Here is a 24,082-nt window from a genome sequence, read left to right on the forward strand (position 1 = left end):
TTATTATTTTTGACAAAGTTTGAAAATTCAATCAAATTCCAATACAAATAATGTACATCATTTTGTTTTTTTTTTTTATTTTTTTTTTTTTTTTTATTTTTTCTTCTATTCTGTTTCGTTTTTATTTTTTTATTTTTTTTTTTTACTATAAAAAATAATTTCAGTTTTTTTTTTTTTTTTTCTACATTGTTTAAACAGAAGAGTTCACCTTTTAAATAATTAAAATAGTTTGTATCTCATTTTTTATTTTTTTTTTATTTTTTTAATTTTTTTTTTTTTTTTTATAATCTGTTTTTAAACGAATTTTTAAAAAAATATATTTTTTATTCTCCAATTTTTTATTTTTTTTTCAAATATATAATAATTGTTTAGATACCCGAATTTTTTTTTTTTTCAATCTAAACAATTCTTCTTTTTCTGTAAAAAAAAAAAAAATTATTCATAAAAATATAATTAAAAAAGAAACCAATAAATTTCAAGTTTTTTTTTTTAATTACTTTTTTTTTTTTTTTATTATTTAATTTTTTATAACCTCAAATTCTTTATTTCCCACCAAATTTATTTGGATAGATAAAAAAATAAATAAAATAAATAAAATAAATAAAATAAATAAAATAAATAAAATAAAAAAAATAAAAAAAAAAAAAAAAAAAAATAATTTATTAAAAAGTTGAATATGGTGTGATTATTTTTTTTTTTTTTTTTTATCCCAACTTATTGTTAATCTCAATTATATTGTTTTTATTCTGATGTTATATCTTTTTGATTTTATGATAATGAACATCATCATGGTATTTTTAGATTTGTACATATATTCTGGAAAGAAAAGAAAAAAAAATAAAAAAGAATGGGAAAAAAAAAAAAAAATTATAATCTCCCAATTATATAAAAAAATAAAAAAAAACATTTTATTTTTGCCCACTCAATATTTACACTCACACTTTCACCACTAACACACACATTCCTTCAATATACAATAATAACAACACCATTTTTATTGATTGTTACTATTATTATAAATTTACCTACAAAAACGTTTTTAATTAATTATCTGCCATCACAGAATTATTTCACCACATTACCTAATTTTTTAAAAGAAAAAATTAATAAAAAAAAAAAATAAATAAATAAAAAGAGAAAAAAAAAAAAAAAAAAACCAGATATGAATAAAAAAAAAAAAAAAAAAAAACAAAAAACAAATACTTTCATAAATCATACATATATATAAACAAAACTAATATTTTAAAAAAAATATCGGTAAAATTAAAATTTTTTTTTTTTATTATTAATTTTTTTTTTTAATCTAAATCTCAATTTATTTATGTCTGATTAAATAGAGATTTAAAACAATCACACACCATAGTATATATTTTTTTATTTTTTATTTTATTTTTTTTAATTTTTTATTTTTTTTTTATTTTTTTTTTATTTTATCTAATCACTCTTTTTGAAAATTTTTTAATTTTTTATTTATTTATAAACCATCATTTTTTAAAATTTTAAAAAATTATAAATAATTATTAACTTTTTTTAAATTTTCTTTTTATTTTTTAATTATTTTTTAAAATAAATAATAATAATTTTTTCTTTTTTCTCTTTTTTTTTTTTTTTAATTAGTTTTTTTTCCATTTTTAAATCAAATAGAAATACTACCACAACAACCAAAAAATTAAAAATGACATCAGCTACTAATAATAATTCAAGTTCTACTGAACAACAACAAGCAGTATTATATCAAAAAATATTTAAGAAAATCTATGAAAGTAAAGCTGGTACAAATAAGAATTCATGGGAATATTTTTCATTGGGTTTAACAGTTTATCAATGGTTAACAGAGAACGATCCAGTTTATACTCATACATTGGTTCTTGAAGATGTTTTGGATGCAGTTTATGAAATATTCGATATTATCATATCAATTTTAGAAATGTTAAAGTCCAATTCATCATTACTCGCTCCTATTGTCTATTACTCAAATTCATTCGTTAAAAGAGCTGGTATTAAACATAATCAATTATTTAATTTACTATTAACCAGTACAATTGTAACTTTAAAATTTTGGTCTGAATCTGTCCAAATTAGAAATATACTATTGGCTGATATTTTCGAATTCCCAGTTAAAGATATCAATATAATGGAGAAACGTTTCTTGTCTGGTATTGATTACAATTTAAATATTTCTCAAAATGAAATCTCTGAATTCTTGGCCAGATTCGATAAATCCTATCATGAACGTTTCCAAAAATTAAAACATTTTAAAGAACAACAAGCTTTATTAACTCAATATATTAAACAACATAAAAATCAATACAATACAAAAAAACAATTATCAAAATCTGCAAATAATATAACAACTACATCAATAATAATATCAGCTGATACTCAAAATTGTGAAACATATTAATATTATTTTTTTTTTTTTACCCCCTTCAAAAATCCGAATTTACCTTAAAAAAAAAAAAAAAAAAAAAAAAAAAAAAATCAGTCATTTAAAAAATCATTTAAATTATATGTTATATTAGTCATTGTCGTAAAAAAAAATTAATGATTTCATTATTTTATTTAAAAATACGAATTTTAAAAACCATCAAAAAAAATTGTAAATTATTTTTTTTTTTTATATAAAAAAAAAAAAAATTAATAAATTGTATATTATATGTAAATTAATATTTCTAAAAAAACAAAATAAAATTATTTATTTATTTATTTAATTGAACTTGTGGTTTTTTTTTTTTTTTTTTTTAAAATTTGTATATATTAAAATATTCCAAACATACCAAAATTTACCACCATTCAAAATATAAAATTATTATCAAAAAAGTACCCCTCCTATGTGGTTATTTTCATTAATTATTTGCTATAAATAACATAATTCAATTATTTAATTATAATTTTTTTTGATTTTTTATTTATTTTTTTTTTAATTTTTTTTTTTTTTTTTTTTTTTTTTTTTTAAATCCATGTACCCAAACACACTCACCACATTGGAGGTACAATAAAAAAAAACCACAACAATAATATAAATCATAATTATTTATATATTACTCACTCAAATTAAATTATGTATTATATTATTTTAATTAAAATATAATATTTTTAATTTTTTTTTTTTTAATCATTATTTTTTTTTTTATTTTTTTTTTTTTTTTTAAAATTTAAATTACAATAAAATAAAATATAAATCAAAAAAAAAAAAAAATCATAATAAAAATTAAACTTTACTTTATAACCAATGGTTAATGGACAGAAATAAATTTAATTAATTCGTAATTTATATAAATTAGTAATAATAATAATAATAATAATAAAAAATAAAAAATAAAATAAAGATAAAATAATTAAAGAAAATGGAAAAAATAATAAATAAAGAAAAAAGATCATCAATATTTTCTAAAAAAGTACAGTCATCCAAATCTGTTAATAAAGGTCCAAATATTACACCAAATTTGGGATCACTTTCTTCGACACCAATATTATATCCAATCAATGAAATTCAACAATTTTCAAATATTTCTGATAATTTATCTGATTGTAATGATACAGGTAGTAATTATGAAAGTCAATCATGTGTTAATTTAATGTCATTAAATTTAGCAAATAATAATAGTGATAATAAAAATAATAAAAATAATAATAATAGTATTAAAACAATTAATAGTAATAGTAATAATAAAAATAATTGTGATACAAGTAGTAATGCATCTGGAACATTTGATCCTGAATGCTTAAAATCATGTTATCATCAAGTTAAAGATTTAATAGAAAGTGTTGTAATTGAAAGATCAAACCAAGATTTAATTCAAGAATTATTAGCATTTCGTTTTTTAATTGAAAAATTTAATGTAATAATAAAAGTTAATAGTATAAATAATACAAACCAAGAAGATACAGAAATTTCAAATAAAATAAAAATAATTAGTAATGATTTAAAAATAAAAATTGATACTCTTAGTTATAAATTAATTAAAGATAATATAAATGAAACAAATAGTAATAATAATAATAATAATAATAATAATAATAATAATAATAATAATAATAATAATAATAATAATAATAATAATAATAATAATAATAATAATAATAATAATATTAATAATAATAATATTAATAATAATAATAGTAATAATAATAATATTATTAATAAAAATAATATTAATAATAATAATAATAATAATAACAATAATAATAATAATAATAATAAAAATAACACTAATATTAACAACAATCAAAATGTAAATTTTAATAATATTCATATAAATAAAAACAATAATAACTCTCATAATATTCAAATTGGAAAAAGGGTTTAATAAAAAATAAAAATAAAAAATAAAATAAAAAAATTATAGGAAATATATATTTGTTTTAAAATTATTGTTTATTTAAATATTTATTGTGAAATTTAATTTAATAATATTTTTTTGGAAAGAATCTAGCATAGTGAAAACATAATTCTTTAATATGATTATGAAATATTGCTTTCAAAGTTAAAGAGTATGGTGTTGTATTACAATTACTAAAAACTCTTTTAAATGTTGGTATGATTGTATTATTTGATGGTGGTGATGATGATGACGATGATGATGATGATGATTGATATTGTGAAGGATTAGGTTGATAATCTTTTATAAAATTCCAAATACTTGTTAGAATGTAAGATATTTCTTCAGCTTTAATTTTATCAAATAATTCTAATGATAAATTTAAAGGATGAATGATGAATTCAGCATTAATTAAAGCTTTTACCAATAGAATTGTAGTATGATAATGTGATGATTTAATTGGTGATTCCGAATAAGAGTTTCTACATTGGTACCAATAAGAGATTTCATTAACTAATAGACTCTTTATAACTTCTAAACATTTTGTTAATTCTCTACCATCGATTGAAATGATCTCTAATACTCTATAAAGGAATGGATTTTGTTGAAATAGATTCCTAATGAAAATATCTCTTTCATAATGTGATTGTTTTGGTAATATCTCTTGATAGTTTTCATATGATGGCTCAAGGTACGGACTTGATACTCTTAATAAGAATTGATTTGTTAAAATTTGTAATCTATCATTAATATCTCCATGATTATTAAAACCACTACCACCACCACCATCATATAAAACCAATGATTTAATAAATGATTGTAAATCATTTTCATTATTTAAAATATTATATTTTTCATAATCATCTTGTTCATTTTGATCATCAGCATCATCATTGTCATCTTCTTCTTGTTGTTGTTCATTATTAATATTACCATTTTGTTGTATTGACTGTTTCTTCTTTTTCATTCTTTGTTTTTTATATGTTAATATTTCATTATTTTTATTATTATTATTAGTTGTATCAATTGCTGAAGATTGATTATTTTCAATTCTTTTCTTTAAATTTTTTGGTTTATTTGTGAATGGTATATGATTAGGATTATTCATATCATTAAATTTATAATGATAATATTTTCTTTCATAGTTTATTTCTAATAGGGATGATTGCATAGGCAACATTATTAATGGTTGTGATAATGGTAATGATGGATTTATAATTTGTTTAAAGTATAATTCTTCCTTTTCATTTCTATTTGCGCCATATTCATCATCTCCATATTCGTCATCATCATCATCACCATTTCCAAAATTACCACTACCACTACCAGCATTTACTAAATTTGCAGGATAATTTGGAGGTGGTAAAGTATTTGCAGGTGAAAGTGCACATAAAATTGGTAATTTAATAATCATATCTGTTTTCTTTGAAAAAAGACTATCAAGTATTAAATCAATTGTACTTGAAAAATAAACTGATGATCCATTACAAATTAATAAATCTAAATAAAATAAAATAAAATAAATAATATTAGTAATTTAAAAACTATTTTCTATTTTCTATTTATTTTGTTTTTTGAAAATACATACACAAATTTTTATAAATTTCAAATTTCTTTAATCTTTCAAAACTATTTTTCTCTTTAAAACTTTTAAATATTAAATTTAAAATTTTTTCTAATAAAACTCTAATTTCTAACATTTCTTTATCTGATAATAATGTTGATGGATATATTTCTTTCTTTTTGATATTATTATTATTATTACTAATTTCTAATTGTTGAATTGATTGACTATTATTATTATTATTATTATATCTATTATTAAAAGAATGATATAATATTTCTATTGACATCATTTTATTTGATTCTATTAAATTTGGATGTTTAATTAATTTTAATAAAACTACCCAATTACTTGAAATACATTTCAAAGTTTCATTATAAATTGATAAATTCGAAGGTGATGATGATGATGGTGGTGGTGTAATCTTAACTAATTCTAAAAGATTATTTAATAATGTTATTAAATCATCATGAGAGAAAGAATCAATTGATTTAAACAAATCATTAATAAAGAATTCTATTGTATTTGAATTTACAGCTTGAAATTGTTCTACCAATGTATAAAAATATTGAATGAATTGATTAGATTTCAATTTACTAATAATATGATTCAGTATTATTAATGATGAATAAATTGAATCCATTCCAATTAAACTTATTAATTTTATTATTATATTATTCTTTTCTTTTATTAATTTATTATTATTATTATTATTATTATTATTATTATTATTATTATTATTATTACATTGGATTTGATTTAAATAAAAAGTAATATTTTCATCTTGATTTAAATTATTTATGAATGTACTATTTTCAATTTCTTGTGATTGTTGTTGTTGTTGTTGATTATTATTATTATTATTATTATTATTATTATTATTATTATTATTATTATTATTATTATTATTATTATTATTATTATTATTATTATTATTATTATTATTTAAAATGGGTGAATATAATTTGTTTATTAATTGTTTTTCTAATCTATCCTTTACAATAGAAGTTAACAATTTAATTGATACATTATATCTAGTTTGATTCTTAATTTGTAACAAAGTGGAGGTAGAGTAAGATGAAAAAGTAATATCATTACTATCACCAAAACAACAATGGTATAATACTAATAATATTCTCTTGGAGTAAAATGATATTACTTGTGAATTGCCTAATAAAACTTTTTCCAATATCTCTTTTATGGACTCTATATCTTTTTCACTACTATTATCCTCTTTAATGCTATTATTATTATTATTTTTATTATTATTATTATTATTATTATTATTATTATTATTATTATTATTATTATTATTATTATTATTATTATTATTATTATTATTATTATTATTATTATTATTATTATTATTATTATTATTATTATTATTATCAAATTGATTTATTCCAAAAGGAGATAATTTATCTAAAATTATTGGTAAACCAATACTTAAAAAAACATCATCTTTTGTAATTAACATTAAAAATGTTTTTATATCCTTTAAGAATTGTGTATTATTTTTATTTTTATTACTTTTATGATTAGATATTATTTTATCAATATGTTGTTGAAATATTATTGATAAATAAGAACTTGGTTGTAATGCTAAAAACTCCAATATTTGAAAACAATTTATATCTTGAATATATTGGGATTTACTATTTACCTTATTATTATTATTATTACTATTCAAACCAATATTCTTTAAATAATGATTAAAAGTCAAACCTAAAATTAAAGATGGATTCTTTTTACCTAAATGACATAAGATCCAACCTAATTCGTAGATTGGTAATTTTTTTGGTTTTATTGTTTTACTACTACTACTACTACTACTACTACTACTACTACTACTACTACTACTACTACTACTACTACTACTACTACTACTACTACTACTACTTTTGGAAGTAATATCTAAAAATTGAGTAACATTTGATTTTTCAATAAAAGTTTCAATTGAAAATATTCTTGTTAAATGTAAGACTAATGATAATAAACTTCTAAAAGAATAAAAATCTAATCTTTCTCTAACCATTGCTGAAATTGGTGTTATTGGTTGTCGTAATGGTGGTGGTGGTGGTGGTGGAAATTGTGTTTTATTTTTCGTTTGTTGTTGCTGTTGTTGTTGTTGTTGTTGTTGTTGTTGTTGTTGTTGTTGTTGTTGTTGTTGTTGTTGTGATTTATTATTTTTTAAAATTATTAATAACCTAGTTATTATTGTTAATGTTGATAATGACCAATTTATGATTGAGTCATACCAAATCAATGGATTACGTTGTAATAATTGAGTTAGATAATCATGGATTGTTAAACACAGTTTCTTTAAATGTGAACAATCTTGATATCCTTCTAAATCTCTAATCTTTAAATTTGGATTTTGTTGTTGTTGTTGTTGTTGATTATTATTATTATAGTTATTACCCCTATTATTGTAACTATTGTAGTTATTATTATTATTATTATTACTATTATTGTATGACCTATTTAAAGAATTTACTGATGATGATGATGTAGCATTATTAATTATTATTGTATTGTTGTATTCAATTTGAAACAAATGAATTAATAGACAAGTGAATTGATTGAAAATCAAATCTTTAGTTATTGGAAGATGAACTAAAAAGAAGCAACACTCTTCTGTTGACTCTAATGATTCATTTGATAATGGTGATGTAATATAGGTTATATTTTCACCATTATTATTATTATTATTATTATTATTATTATTATTATTATTATTATTATTATTATTATTATTATTATTATTATTATTATTATTATTATTATTATTATTATTATTATTATTATTATTATTATTATTATTATTATTATTATTACTACTACTACTGCTACTACTATTGTTATTATTTAAAAGATTATTAGTTCTTATATATTTTTTATTTGCTGTTGCTGTCGGTGTGGTTGTTGTGGTGGTGGTGGTGGTTGTGGTTGTTGTTGTTGTGGTGGTGGCCGCAGTATCAGTTTCTTTTGATTTTTTATTATCTTTTTTGAAATTAATATTCAAACTTAATATATTTTTTAAATTACTATTTGACTCTAATGTTAAAATTTTCTCTAAAAATAAATTATATCTTGAGTTTTTAATTTCTTCATCATCATCATAATAATCATCATCATCACTATCACCATCACTATTGTTGTTTTTGTTGTTTTCATTTTTGGTGGCTGTTTCTTCATTTCTCCAATCTTCAATCCATGATATTGTTAATGTGTCTTGATTATCATTTCTTTCTTTATCTTTTTCTTTTTCTGATATTTCAATAGTTTCTTCCTCTTTCATATTTTTTTTTTTTTTTTTTTTTTGTTTTCCCTCTTTTTTTAGTAAAAAAAAAATAATAAATGATAAGAAAAAAAACAAAAAACAAAAAGAAAAATGTGAATTAAAAAAAAAAAAAAAAAAAAAAAAAAATTAAATTTCTGAATTTTTTTATTTTTTTTTTAATTTTTTGTTGTTCCCAAATCAAAAATAAAAGAAAATGAATAAATAAAAAAAAAAAAAAAAAAAAAAACAGAAATGTATTGATTTTAATTAAAATACAAAGGGGTTTATTATTTTTAGTTTTATTTTAAATTTTTTATATAATCAAGGTAAAATAAAAAATGAATTTCCTCCACCTGCTTTAACTAAACTTTTATCATTTCCTTTGATTGAAGGTAATAGTTGTGGAAATGATTTATTATCACCATCTTTACCAATTATAATTGGTTCACAAAGACCTAATTGATAATGTTCATTCCAACCAAATGAATATATATTATTATTATTATTATTATTATTATTATTATCATTTGAATAAACTTGAATTAAGATATGCTCAGAACCAATTGAAAAGTTTTTAATTTTATTTTCATTAAAAGATTCGCTATTTAATAGTTTAAATTGATTTGAATTACTATTATCAAGTGATAGATCTCTATTATCACCTAAAATACCATACTCACCACGACCACATATATATAATTTATCTTGGTTCGTCAATAAACAACTATTACTCCAACCACATTGTATCTCTTTTATTTTAATATCATTTAATGATTTTGATGTAGAAGTTGGTAATATAAATGATGAAATATCAATCACACAAGGATTTGATTGATCAATGAAATTACCATTACCTAATTGTCCGAATTTATTTTGACCAAATGATAATACATTTTTAAAATTAATATCCAATAAAAGAGTATGCTGAAATCCACATGAAATTTGAATGATTTTAATTTCATTTTTAAAATTAATTAATTTTGGTGAATCTTGAACCATTGGATCAGCAATATCATTGATATTATTATTATTATTATTACTCTTTAAACTATTTCCATCAATTAAATTTGATAATTGACCAAATTTATTACAACCCCAACCGTATACATCATTTTCACTTGATAAAGCAATTGAATGTCTCATTCCACATGATACACTAACTATTCTAATTTTATTATTAAATAAAATTTCAATTAACTTTGGTTCATTTAAATTCTTTCTTTCAACTTTCTTTTTCTTTAATACAATTTTTTTTTTAATAACTCCACCACTATTATTATTATTATTATTATTATTATTATTATTATTATTATTATTATTATTATTATTATTATTATTATTATTATTATTATTATTATTTTTATTATTTGATGTTGATAAAGTTGAATTTAAGGAACAAGTTGTATCTATACCCAATTGACCATGACTATTTGAACCCCATGAATAAATATTTCCATTATTATCACATGCTAAACTATGTGCCCATCCTCCTGAACAATTTTTTATTTTAATTGAGTTTATTTTAAAGTAATTTAATATTGTTGGAATTGTTTGATATTGTTGTTGTTGTTGTTGTTGTTGTTGTTGTTGTTGTTGTTGTTGTTGTTGTTGTTGTTGTTGTTGTTGTTGTTCATTTGAATTTATTCCTAATTGACCACTATCATTTGAACCAAATGTATATAGATCTCCATTATCAATAATCATCATTGAATGACAACCTCCGCCAACTATATCATTGACAATTTCATAATCTTTTTTACCATCTGGTGGTAAAACTAAAGTTGGTGTACTAACACTATCATCAGTATTACCAATACCTAATTGTCCTAAATTTCCTGATCCCCCTTTATATTTATTTTAAATTAATTTAGAAAATCAATATATATGCGTGAGTGTGTGTGGGATTGTATATGATTTTTTAATTTGTAATATCTTACAAGAATAAATTTTCATTTTTATTATTACTATTGTTATGAAAAGAATATATAAAAAAAAAATAAAAATATTTATAAAAACATTCAGATATCACACTTTTGAAAAAAAAAAAAAAATATTTTCATTTTATTTTTTTTTTTTTTTCAAAAATAATCCCAAAAATAGAATGAAATAAAAATAAATAAATAAATATATTATTTATTATTTTATTATTATTATTATTATTTTTTTTACTATTACACAGAGTCTTGTATACAAATTATTTAAAATTTATTATAAAGATTCATTTGGCTTTTCTTCAGATGCCGAGTTTTCGTCATTTGAAGTAATACCTTTTTTAAGTTGTAGTTTCTCTTGTTTCTTTTTTATTGATTGTAACAGGGCCTCTTCACCTTGAATAATTGCATAATTAATTTCACAAATCTTATCATGATTATAATTCTTCCAACGTGTATGGAAAAATTTCTGATGGAATCGGTAAACATTCATATGATCTTTGAAATTAATAAATGCATAACCCCGACTTACTTTTGTCTATTTTTTTTTTAAAAAAAAAAAAAAAAAAAAAAAAAAAAAAAAAAAAAAAAAAAAAAAAAAAAAAATTATTAATAAAATAGGATTATAATTAAAAAATGTGTTAAGAAGAAAAAACTTACATGAGGATCTAATGGCATATTTAAAAAATCATAAGTATCTTTAAACTCTTCATCAATAAGGGCAGTAAGAGTTTGTTGAGTTAATCTATTTGGAATATTTCTAATCATTAAAGATGTTCTTGTATCAACTCCACTAATTATATTCTCTGGAATTAAAATACAAGTTGGATCTACAGGTTCTTTTGGTTCCTTTGGTTCTTTTAATTCTTTCTTTCCTTTGGAATTGGTTGAATTTCTTAATGTTCCATTGTTTTGATTCTTTTTTGGTTGTTGTTGTTGTAATTGATTCTTTTGTTGATTCTTTTGTTGTGCTTTTTGCTGTTGAATCTCTGATTCCAATTCTTTTCTTCTTCTTTCAAGTTGTTCAAGTTCTTGTTCATTTTCAAGTATACTAACTTCATAAGCTGTTTGATTATATTGATGTTTTTGTTGTTGTTGTTGTTGTTGTTGTTGATTATTATTATTATTATTATTATTATTATTATTATTATTATTATTATTATTATTATTATTATTATTATTATTATTATTATTATTATTATTATTATTATTATTATTACATGTTGGTTGATACTTCTTAAATTGATTTTGATGAGGTTGAGATAGTTGATGCTTGAAACGATGTTGATTTTTATTATTTAAATTATTATAATTATTATTATAATTATTATTATAATTATTATTATTATTATAATTATTATAACTATTATTATTATTTTTAGTATTAAAAACATTTGATTTGTAAGAAAAAACTGGTTTGTTTTGTTGTTGTGGCTGTTGTTGCTGTTGTGGCTGTGGCTGTTGCTGAGAGTTTTCATTGCCAATATCGTTATTTAATGGATTTTGTTGGGTTGATTTTTGATTTTGAATTGAAGTTTCAGAAACTCTACAATTAATTTCATTTTCACCAAAATTATCATTTATAAGATTGTTTTTAATTTCACTATTATTGGTATTTTCATTATTATTATTATTATTACTATTATTATTATTATTATTAATATTATTATTATCGCTATTGTTAATATTATTATTATTTTTATCAATTTCGGATATTTTTGTATCATTTGAAGAAGAAGAACAAGAAGAAGAAGAAAAAGAAGAAGAAGAAGAAACTGATAATTTAGGTGTAATTGAATCAGGTTGAGTTGAAATTAAATCTTTATTCTTTAATTGTTCACTTTGTTCTTTTTGAATTTTTAATTGTATTTGTAAAAATTCTTTAAAATCATTTGGTACAATTGTCAAATCATTTTGAGGTGTTGTTGTTGATTCTGTTACTGTTGAAGTATTATAGGTTTTTAAGAAGAAAGTTTGTAAAAATAAATCCACATAGTTTTTGATTTGAATATTTTTTGAAACTAATTTTTTAATTGTTAAATTAACAATTGCAGATAAAAAACCATTAACATCACCATCATAATCAGTAACATATTTAATAATTTGTGGAGATGTTTTAATTAATAAAGGTGCTGGTACTCTTGAAAAAGATGGTGATTTTGTGATTGAATTAACTTGTGTTGATGTTGGTGTTGATGCTGTTGCTGTTGTTGTTGTTGTCGTTGGTAAATAAGTACCATTGAAATAATGAGTTGTAACATTAAAAGCTTCTGTTGAATTTAATTTTATTAAATCTTTACTTGAACCACCATGATGAGAGAATGCAACTTTTATTTTATCTGAATTTAAATTATTGATAGCTTTTAAGGTTGAATTTATATTATAAAATTCAACAAACTTTTGAAGTGGTTTATTTGGAGAATCTCTAATATCTTTGATTTCACCAAATTTACTGAAATCATTTACAATATTTTTTATCTGATCATCATTTGAAAAGGTTGCTATTAATGTTCCCTTATCAACAGTTTGATCCTTATCAAAACAATAATTTACAATCAATTTACTTCCAAAGTCAACCTTTTGCAATTCGTTAAATGCTTCAATTGAATGACGAATATCCAAATAAGAGATTATTAAAAATCCTCCTTTATTTTTAATTGAACCATAAACTGAATTAATTTGTCCAATTGATTCAATCTTTGATTTAAATAAATTATGATTAATACCTCTTATACTCTTTATGAATAAATATCTTGAAGGTGATTCTTTTGGTCTTTGAACGAAATTTGCTTTTTCTAATTTATTTGGATCAAGTGGCTGAGTTTTTGTTGTTGTTGTTGTTGGTAATGTTGTTGCTGCTGATGCTGCTGCTGTTGTCGTTGTTGTTGATTTTAATTGTAATATTACATTTGTTGCTTTTTGAATTGGTTGTTGTGTTGATAATAAATATTTTTGACGAATTAGTAAATTTTGTTTTGTTAATAATGGTCGAATTTCATTTGGTTGATTATTAATAACTTTTTCTAAATTTAAATTTATCTCTTCATTTTTTACTGGTAAATCTTGAATTGATTCATTTTCAATGATTGGTAATTCAACTTCCAATTTATTATTAATTAAATCAGTAGAGAATTTATTTAATAATTTATTTTGAGCCAATAATAACTTTTGAATGATTGATTGAATTTTCTTTTTATCACATCTAGATTTATCCAATGCTCTTTGAATGATATCTTGATTTTTTGAATTTGAAATTGAACTTGAAATTTTTAATTCATTTTTTAATTTAATTATTTCATTTGTATTAATATTATTATTATTATTACTTTCATCATTATAATTATTATAATTATTATTATTATTATTATTATTATTATTATTATTATTTGAAAATTCAATTGAATTTTTAATTAAATGTTTATTTAATACATCTGTAAGGTTAATTTGTTTAAATGAAGGATCATCAGAGATTATTGATTTTGGTTGAACAATATCAGACTCTTCTTGAAGAGGAATTGATTCAAGTTCTTCTCTTACAATCGATACTTGTTCTATTGGTGACTCTTCAATAACTGATAAATTATGCATGCAAATTTCTTCTAATTGAGTAGTTGGAGGTAAACTATTGATCTCATTAGTTTTTGAAAGAGATGGTGATGATCTTGAAACTTTTTCTATTTTAGTTTCACTAGTAATTGGTTTTGTAATATTTGGATTTGATCTACTTTTATTATATGTTGGTGGTGAAGATTGTATTTGTTGTTGATATTGTGGTGGTGAATTATTATAATTAATTTTATTATTATTATTATTATTATTATTATTATTATTATTGTTATTATTATTATTATTATTATTATTATTATTATTATAATAAGATTTTTTATATTGGTTTTGTTGATTTTGTTGATTTTGTTGATTTTGTTGGTTTTGTTGGTTTTGTTGATTTTGTTGATTTTGTTGATTTTGTTGATTTTGTTGATTTTGTTGATTTTGTTGATTTTGTTGATTTTGTTGATTTTGTTGGTTTTGTTGTGATTGTTGATTTTGTTGGTTTTGTTGGTTTTGTTGGTTTTGTTGATTTTGTTGGTTTTGTTGATTTTGTTGGTTTTGTTGATTTTGTTGGTTTTGTTGATTTTGTTGGTTTTGTTGATTTTGTTGGTTTTGTTGATTTTGTTGGTTTTGTTGGTTTTGTTGGTTTTGTTGGTTTTGTTGGTTTTGTTGGTTTTGTTGTGATTGTTGAGCAAGTTGGTTTTGCTGGTTTTGTTGTGATTGCTGACTAAGTTGGTAAACTGGTTGAAGTGGTTGTTGAAGTGGTTGTTGAAGTGGTTGTTGATATCCTTGAATTTGTTGATGTTGTTTATTATTAAAAGTATTATCATTACTAGAACCAATTGAGGAATAACTATTATCTTGACTACTACGAATATTTATATTTTTATAGTCAATTAGATTATTACTATAGTTACTAATAATGTTATTATCACTAGAACTTAATCTAGAAACTTGGCTTTTTGGTGAATTTAAACTACCTGCACTTGAAAGCGAACTTGGTGATTGATAATGAGTACTTGTTGACGATGAAAATAATGTTTTATTACCAAAACCATCATAACTATTTCGTTTTTGTTCAATTTCATGGTTATTTAGAGCACCACTACCATTTGAATTTTTTGGTGAATAATAATTTTGATTTGGTGAAGAATATAATTGTTGAGAATTTGATAGTCTTTGTTGTTGAAGTTGTAATTGTTGTTGCTGTTGTTGCTGTTTAAAAAGCTGTTGTTGTTGTTGTTGTTGTTGTTGTTGTTGTTGTTGTTGTTGTTGTTGTTGTTGTTGTTGTTGTTGTTGTTGTTGTTGTTGTTGTTTTTGGCCATTATTGTCATTGGATAGGTGGTTGTTATTATTGTTATTATTAGGATTGTATGGAGCTCTTGGATGAAAGGTATTGTGAGGTGTGGAAGATGAAGTTCCTGGTGAAAATAATGGATTGGTTGCCAAAAATGCAAGATCAGGTGTAAGTATATGTTGTTCACGTCTGGCTATATTGTGTTGAATATCAGCTGAACCATATTCATTAACTATCATGTGATAGTTGGTATGATCATTGTCATTTGTTTTTTCATATACAAATCTCTCTACAGCATAATTATCATAATAACCCTCTCTATCAATTTTATCATTTTTATTATTATTTTTATTATTATTATTACTATTACTATTATTATTATTTTGATAGTTTGTTTGATTTTTTATTGTATTACCGTTATTATTATTAATACCACCACTTACATTATTAATTTTATCATTATTATTTTGTGGTGGAGTTGATGATGGAGAATAATGTCTATTTGTTGATGTTGATGATGATGGTGATACTTGGGATAAACCACTGCCAATTATACCAAAACTTCTACTATTGTTGTTATTTTTATTGTTGTTATTACCATCATTATTTCCATTCAATAATGTAAGGCCATCCAAATTGTAGTTCATTTTTTTTTTTTTTTTTTTTTTTTTTTAGGATTTGTTGTTGGTTAATATTTTAAATTTTAAATTCTTTTGATACTATAGCTGTAAATCGAGTTTATAAAATAAAATAAACAAAAAAAAAAAAAAAAAAAAAAAAAAAAAAAAAAAAAAAAAAAAAAAAAAAAAAAGGTTTGTTTTGTCAAAATTTAAAATTGATCAAACCATAAAAAAAAAAAAAAAAAATTTTCTGTGCGAATTGTTTTTTTTTTTTTTTTTTCTCTTTTTTTTTATTTTATTTATTTTTATTTTTTAATTTTTTTTTTAATTTTTTTTTTCTGATAGATTTTAATTTTTACGACAAAAAAAACAGTTGGAAAAAAAAAAATTGTTATGGAAACAATTGACTATTTTTTTTTTTTTTTTTTATTTTGAAAGCCACAAAAAAAAAAAAAAACAATAATAAAAAAAAAAATAAAAATAAAAATAAAAAAAAAAGTGAAAAAATGATTGGCCAAAAATTTTGAATCTGATGACAAGATTTTTTTTTTTTTTCACTGATTGGTTGAATCACATTATGAGATTTATTGAAAATCCAAAAAAAAAAAATAAAAAAAAAAAAAAAATTTTTAATTTTATTTTTTTCTTATAACGCAATAAGAAATTAGACAACAGCCAATCCTTAGCACAGCTATGAATTCAAAAATTTTTTATCACGGTTTATTTTTAATATTATTATTTTTATTATATTTTTTTTGTTTTTATTTTTATTTTATTCCATTTAATTTATTTTATTGTTTTGATGATTTTATTAGTTATTTATAAAATTAATATCAAATTTTTTCTCTGGAAAATGTGAACAAAAATTAAAATTTGAATTTTCATATTTATATAAGCCACATCCTTTGTCATATATAAAAGAATGAGTTTTTCTTAAGCTATATCTTTTTTTGGAGAACCAATTTAAAATTTTTTCATTGGAAGTATGATATGACTTTGCAAAATATTCAACTCTCTCCTCTTGAGGGAAAGGATAATTTTCAAAGTAGACATAGAGCTCCTTTGTTGTTTTGGTGAATTTCTTGGTTGAATTTTGTTTATATTCCAAATGTTGAGCTTTTTTAAGATTTTCTCTTTTATGTTTGAACCAAGTTACTATTTGTTCAACAGACATATCAAATTGATAGGCAATAATTTCCTTTTCAATTGCATCTGGAAATGGATTAGAATTAAACAAATTTTCAAGTTGATCTTTATGTTCTTTGGTTTTTCTTGATCTTGTTTTTTTAACTTTGGGTGGTACAACAGATTCATTCCCATCTTTATTATTTTGAATTTCACTTTGATTATCTGATTGATTATCTGATTGATTATCAGATTGACAATCAGATTGATTATCTGATTGATAATCAGATTGATAATTATTTTGGAATTCAATTTTATTATAAGATTGATTTAAATGATGGCAACTATTTTTTGTTTCATTTTGTTGGAGATTATTTTTTAAAATATTTTCACTGTTAAAGAAATAATAGTTTCCATTGTCATTTTTATTATTATTATTATTATTATTTTTATTGTTACAATTATAGCTATAATTATTTGAGACATTATTACTAATATTGTCGTAAAAATTAAAATAAAGTTTATTTCCTTGAATATATGAAGTTGGAGAAGACAAATTAGAAGGTGGTTGTTGTTCAACTTCTGTGGAGTCATTGCAGAAATCTTCCTTAAATTTTATTTTTAAATTATTTCTATTTTTAACATTTTGTTTATTATTATTATTTTCCATCCTTTTTATTTTTTTTTTTTTTTTTATTTTTTTTTTTTATTTATTTTTTTTAGAAAATTTTAAAATGGACTATATTTTTTTGATGGAAAAATAAGATTTAAAAAAAAATTGAAAAAAAAAAAAAAAAAGAAAAGGTTGATGATAAAAAAAATTTTTTTTTTTTTTTTTTTTGTCTTTTTTTTATTTTATTTTTTTTATTTTTTTTTTTTTGAAAGACAACTTTTAAGGAATTCAAAAAAAAAAAAAAAATGATTAAAAAAATATAAAAAAATTAATAAAAAAATAAAAAAAAAAAAGAAAACCTCGGATGTGTTTTTTTTTTTGATTAAAAAAATTATTATTATTGAGATAAATAATTTTTTTGCTTGGGGGTTTTTTTTTTTTTTTTTTTTTTTTTTTTTAATATTATAAATCCATACACTCTCAGTGAAAGTTAAAATCTATAAAATCTAAAATATGTGGTCAATAGTGGTTGTGGTACTAAAAATAAAAAATTAATGACCATAAGAAGTAACAATAAAATATTCACACAATATCCAGGTTTTCTTTTGTTAAAGTGGACACAAAGTGGTTTGTTTATCTAATTTTTCATATAATCAAAGACTCTAAAAATAGTATAGATTTTTTATCTAATTGAATGTGATTAAATTTCAGAGTGTATCTTGAGTTTAAAAAAAATCTATACCTCATAATAAGATAAATTAAAATAAATTATATTTTTTATTATCATTTTTTCAAAATTATATTACAATTAAAGGAAGTATAAATATTTTTTTTAATTTTTTTTATTTTGAATTGTTTTTTTTTTTTTTTTTTTTCAATTTTTTTTTTTTCAATTTTTTTTTTTTTTTTCAATTTTTTTGGACTAGATTTGCCCATGTGCATCAAAACACCACTTTGAAAAATGATAAAAATAGGATTTTTATTTTCTTTTTTTATTTTATTTTTTTTTAAATTAAATTATTTTTGTTCAACCCAATCGTTAATTATTTATTTTTATTATTTTTATTATTATTATTATTGTTGTTATTATTATTATTATTATTATTATTATTATTATTATTATTTATTTTTTTTTTTTTTTTCTTTATTAATTTTATCCAGTGTTCGATAAATTAAATTTTTTTGAAACATTCAAAGATTTTGTGTTCGAATTAAAGGATCTTGAGAAACTTTACAAAAAAATTATTATTATTATTATTATTATTATTATTATTATTATTATTATTATTATTATTATTATTATTATTATTATTATTTTTTAATTTTTCCCATAATAATTAATTTTAAAAAAAAGAGATTAAAATTTGAGGAGATTAAAATAAACACTACCTCCCAAAAAAATTAATTAAAAATTAAAAATTTAAAAAAAATAAAAAAAAAAAAAAAATAAAAAAAAACGAATGGAAAAAAAATTAATCACGGAATTTGGTATTTTTTTATTTTTTTATTTTTTTATTTTTTTTTTTTAAATTAAAAAACGATAATGAAAAGATTACTTGAGATATCTTGTCAAAAACAAAATTCCATTAAATCATTATCTACACCATTATCAAAATATGTAAATAATAATAATAGTAATAATTACAAAGCCATATTTATAAATCCACAACAAAACCAACATCATCAACAACAACAACAAATAAAATTTAATAACAGTAGTAATACAAAAACCTTTAATATAAATGAATTTAATTTAAATTTTAAAAGATTGTTTTGTACAAATAAAAATATAAAAAATGAAATAGAGAATGAAATAGAGAATAATAAAGTTGAAAAGGAAGATGAAGAAGAGGAATTAAATGTAAATAATAATAATAATAATAATAATAATAATAATAATAATAATAATAATAATAAAAATATAGAAGAAACCAATAAACAACAACAACAACAACAACAACCATATCAAAGAGTTTTAATGAAACCAATTTCAAATAAACCAGTTATTGCAATTATTGGTAAACCAAATGTTGGAAAGAGTACAATTTTTAATAGAATTATAGAAGGACAAAGAAGAGCATTAGTAGAGGAGATACCAGGTACTACTAGAGATCGTTATTATGGTGAAGGATTTTTATATGGACGTGAATTTATATTGGTTGATACAGGTGGTTTAATTGGTGAATCTAAAGAAGATAAAGATCAATTTCAAGGGGTAATTCAAGACCAAGCAGAGATTGCAATGGAAGAAGCCGATGCAATTCTATTCGTATTGGATTATAAAAGTGGTTTAACATCAATTGATAAAGAGTTGGCAAGAATGTTAAGATCAAAAAGACAAAAACTTGGTAAACCAATTTACATTGGTGTTAATAAAGCAGACAATGTTTCAATGAGGGGTGAAGACTTCGAAGAGATGAAAACTCAAATCACAAGATTAGGATTCGGTGAACCTATACCATTTTCAGCACATCACGGTGACAATGTTCATAGTATGTTTGAGTTAATTCTATCTCAATTCCCTCACATGGATTTATCATTGGAGAAATTGGAAGAGGATTTAAAACCTGGTCCAATTAGAATTTCAATAGTTGGTCAACCAAATGCCGGTAAATCAAGTTTACTCAATAAAATCATTGAAGAAGAACGTTCAATCGTTTCCGATATTCCAGGTACAACACATGATCCTGTTGATTGTAATTTCCTTTGGCGTGATACTCATGAACTATCATTAATCGATACAGCAGGTATTAGAAGACGTTCAACTCATAAAATTGGTTTAGAGAAATCTTCAGTATTATGGGCATTAAAAGCAATTGAAAAATCTCATGTAGTTTTCATTGTAATCGATGCTACAATTGGTATCACTGAACAAGATTTAAAAATTGCAAGTTTTGTTGTTGAAAATAGAAAAAGTATGATTATAATTGTAAATAAATGGGATCTTTATTTAAAGAATAAACATGCAACTCAAAAAATAACTGATAAATTATTTTTCCATGATTTCCAAAACAAATCATCATCATCATCGTCAAAATCGATTGCAAATGAAAATTTTGATACAAGTTTTACTTTAGATACATTACTTGATGATTTAATTTCAAATAATATTAAAAATTCAAAAACTGATGATGTTTTAAATAGAAATGGTAAGAAAAAAGATTCATCAAAAAAGAAATCTTCAATTTTAGAAGAAAGAAAAACAAGAAAACAAAAAATAAGAGAGGAACAAGAAGAAGAAAAACAAAAACAATTACAACATTCTTCAGATTTAGAATATTCAAATATTTATTGGCCAGATGCTAAAAATGGTCAAATTAATTATGTTGATGATATTGATGATATTGATGATATTAATGATATTGGAGATGATGGAGAAGTATATGATTTTGATATTGATGAAATTTTAAAAGAAGAAAGATATGAAGAAGGTAAAGAAGGTGATAAAGATGAAGAAGAAGGAGACAGTGATGAAAAATTCCAAAAAGCATATATTGAATATTTAAAAAATAAAGAACTTAAATTAGAAGAATTGGAAAAGATTACTAGTCAAAATAAAATTAAAAGACCATTACCACCAAATGTTGAAATGCCAAAAATTACTAAACTTCAAAAAGATTATGAAACTGAATTACGTTCAAAATTATCATTTTTAGATTTTGCACCAATTTTATTCACATCAGCTAAAACTGGATTTTGTGTTCCAACAGCAGTAGATCTTTCAATTAAAATCTTTTTCGAACGTGAGAAAAAATTACGTGTTGCAGAGTTAATAGAAATCATTAAATTGGTTTCATTTAAACATAAATTCCCAAAAATGGGTAGAAATACTTTAAAATTGAAATTTGCACAACAAGCAAGAGGTTATCCACCAACTTTTGTATTTTGGGTAAATCATCCTGATAATGTTGAACCTTCAGTAGTTAGATTCCTATTACGTAGTATTAGAGATTATTATCCATTCGTTGGTACTCCAATTTATGTTCAATTTAGAAAAAATAGAGCAAATAAAAAAAAATTTTATAAAAAGGTATCATCATCATCAAATAAAGGTGGAAAGAAGAAATAACAATAGTAAATATTAAAAATAAAATTAAAAAATTAATTAAAACTTATTGTAAATACTATATATATATATTAAGAAAAAAAAAAAAAAAAAACCAAATTTGATTTACAAAATGTATCTATAGACATTTATATATTATTTTTATTTTTTTTTAATTTTTTTTATTTAATGTAAATAAATAATAAATTTCCAGTTTTTTTATTTTTTTTTTTTTTTTCAAAAACTATTATTATAACTTGATTGTGATACGAATGGTATTTGAGCTTTTGGTATTGGTTGTGTTGATTGTAATGGAGTTGATATAGGTGGTGTTATTACAGATGATAGAAAATTATCAGTACCATTTTGATTTATATTATTATTATCATCATCATTGATATTAGTATTGTCAATATCACCATTATCATAATTTTGGTTATATATTGAATCATTATCAGCATTATAATTATTAACATTGTTATTACCATTATTATTATTAATAATATTATGATTTGATCTTTGATTTCTAAATTGATCATTATTAAATGTTGAGGAAAATTGTTGATATTGTTGATATTGAGGATTCCTTCCCCACTGTTTCTCTAAATTTTCAAAATATTTAACATCTAATGTACTTAATGTTAACTAATTCCAAAAAAAAAAAAAAAAAAAAAAGTGTAAATTAATATATTAATTTTATTTTATTTTTATTTTTTTCTTCTTTCTTACCATATCTAACAATAATTGATTTTTAAATTCTAATAAATTCTTTTCATTATTTGATTTCTTTAATTGAAGTTTTAAATAATCTACATCTCTTTGTAAACTTGCCATTTGACCATTTAATATATCATTATTACTTAATTGTGTTGAATCCATTGATGATAAATTACCACTACTTTCATTTATATTATCTTCATTTTCAAATCTCCTAACATTTGAATTTGATATATTTGGTAGTACTTTTTCATCATCATTAATATTATTGCTAATAATAGCACTACTATTATTATTATTATTATTATTATTATTATTATTATTATTATTATTATTATTATTATTATTATTATTATTATTATTATTATTATTATTATTATTATTATTAATACTATTATTGCCATTACTAATATTACTATTACTACTACTATTACTATTATTTACACTATTTACATTATTAATATTATTAATATTATTAATATTATTGTTTATACTATTATTATTTACATTATTAATATTATTGGTTATACTATTATTATTATTATTATTTACATTTATTATTCTATTGATATTGTTAAAACTATTATTAAAACTATTTCTATAATTTAAATTATTCATTATCATACTAGAATCCATACTACTATTTAAATTTACATTACTACCACTTATACTAATTCTAGTTTGTTTTAAATTATTATTATTATTATTATTATTATTATTGTTAATATTATTATTTATACTATTATTATTATTAATACTATTACTATAATGATTATGATAGTTATAATCAAAATCAACACTACTTGATAAATTTTTTGAATCAATAAATTTATTACTATTCATATTTTGATTTGTCTTTTTTTTTTTTTTTCTTTTTTTTTTTTTTTTTTTTTTCTTTTTTTTTTTTATTTTATTTATGATAAAAATATTAATAACCGCCCCTCACGACATATATATTGCTATTATTATTATTATTTTATATTGTGTATCTTCTTCAAAAGGTTGAAACAAGT

The 24,082-nt window shown here is 20.4% G+C and overlaps 8 protein-coding genes across 8 annotated transcripts; 3 read left to right on the forward strand and 5 right to left on the reverse strand.

Annotated features, from left to right (window-relative positions):
* Positions 1–1,675: 1,675 nt before the first annotated feature.
* Positions 1,676–2,404, forward strand: DDB_G0279247 (hypothetical protein; the record flags this gene model as incomplete). The annotated part of the gene is made up of 1 exon (XM_636658.1): positions 1,676–2,404. The coding sequence occupies one exon, from the start codon at positions 1,676–1,678 to the stop codon at positions 2,402–2,404; it is 729 nt and encodes a 242-aa protein (XP_641750.1).
* Positions 2,405–3,347: 943 nt separating this feature from the next.
* DDB_G0279249 (hypothetical protein) lies at positions 3,348–4,310 on the forward strand (the record flags this gene model as incomplete). The annotated part of the gene is made up of 1 exon (XM_636659.1): positions 3,348–4,310. The coding sequence occupies one exon, from the start codon at positions 3,348–3,350 to the stop codon at positions 4,308–4,310; it is 963 nt and encodes a 320-aa protein (XP_641751.1).
* Positions 4,311–4,407: 97 nt separating this feature from the next.
* DDB_G0279251 (RmlC-like cupin family protein) lies at positions 4,408–9,187 on the reverse strand (the record flags this gene model as incomplete). The annotated part of the gene is made up of 2 exons (XM_636660.1): positions 4,408–5,822; positions 5,911–9,187. The coding sequence occupies 2 exons, from the start codon at positions 9,185–9,187 to the stop codon at positions 4,408–4,410; spliced, it is 4,692 nt and encodes a 1,563-aa protein (XP_641752.1).
* Positions 9,188–9,490: 303 nt separating this feature from the next.
* Positions 9,491–11,122, reverse strand: DDB_G0279253 (regulator of chromosome condensation domain-containing protein; the record flags this gene model as incomplete). The annotated part of the gene is made up of 2 exons (XM_636661.1): positions 9,491–11,013; positions 11,107–11,122. 2 exons carry the CDS (start codon positions 11,120–11,122, stop codon positions 9,491–9,493), a joined length of 1,539 nt encoding a protein of 512 aa, XP_641753.1.
* Positions 11,123–11,377: 255 nt separating this feature from the next.
* Positions 11,378–16,596, reverse strand: DDB_G0279255 (hypothetical protein; the record flags this gene model as incomplete). The annotated part of the gene is made up of 2 exons (XM_636662.1): positions 11,378–11,638; positions 11,761–16,596. 2 exons carry the CDS (start codon positions 16,594–16,596, stop codon positions 11,378–11,380), a joined length of 5,097 nt encoding a protein of 1,698 aa, XP_641754.1.
* A 784-nt stretch (positions 16,597–17,380) lies between these two features.
* Positions 17,381–18,364, reverse strand: hbx8 (homeodomain containing protein; the record flags this gene model as incomplete). Its single annotated transcript, XM_636663.1, has 1 exon — positions 17,381–18,364. The coding sequence occupies one exon, from the start codon at positions 18,362–18,364 to the stop codon at positions 17,381–17,383; it is 984 nt and encodes a 327-aa protein (XP_641755.1).
* Positions 18,365–19,850: 1,486 nt separating this feature from the next.
* On the forward strand, positions 19,851–22,376 carry DDB_G0279259 (hypothetical protein; the record flags this gene model as incomplete). Its single annotated transcript, XM_636664.1, has 1 exon — positions 19,851–22,376. One exon carries the CDS (start codon positions 19,851–19,853, stop codon positions 22,374–22,376), a length of 2,526 nt encoding a protein of 841 aa, XP_641756.1.
* A 213-nt stretch (positions 22,377–22,589) lies between these two features.
* DDB_G0279393 (hypothetical protein) lies at positions 22,590–23,912 on the reverse strand (the record flags this gene model as incomplete). Its single annotated transcript, XM_636665.1, has 2 exons — positions 22,590–22,997; positions 23,082–23,912. The coding sequence occupies 2 exons, from the start codon at positions 23,910–23,912 to the stop codon at positions 22,590–22,592; spliced, it is 1,239 nt and encodes a 412-aa protein (XP_641757.1).
* Between the last annotated feature and the right edge of the window lie 170 nt (positions 23,913–24,082).

The sequence above is a fragment of the Dictyostelium discoideum genome (assembly GCF_000004695.1).
Source record: "Dictyostelium discoideum AX4 chromosome 3 chromosome, whole genome shotgun sequence".
Lineage (NCBI taxonomy): Eukaryota > Evosea > Eumycetozoa > Dictyosteliales > Dictyosteliaceae > Dictyostelium > Dictyostelium discoideum.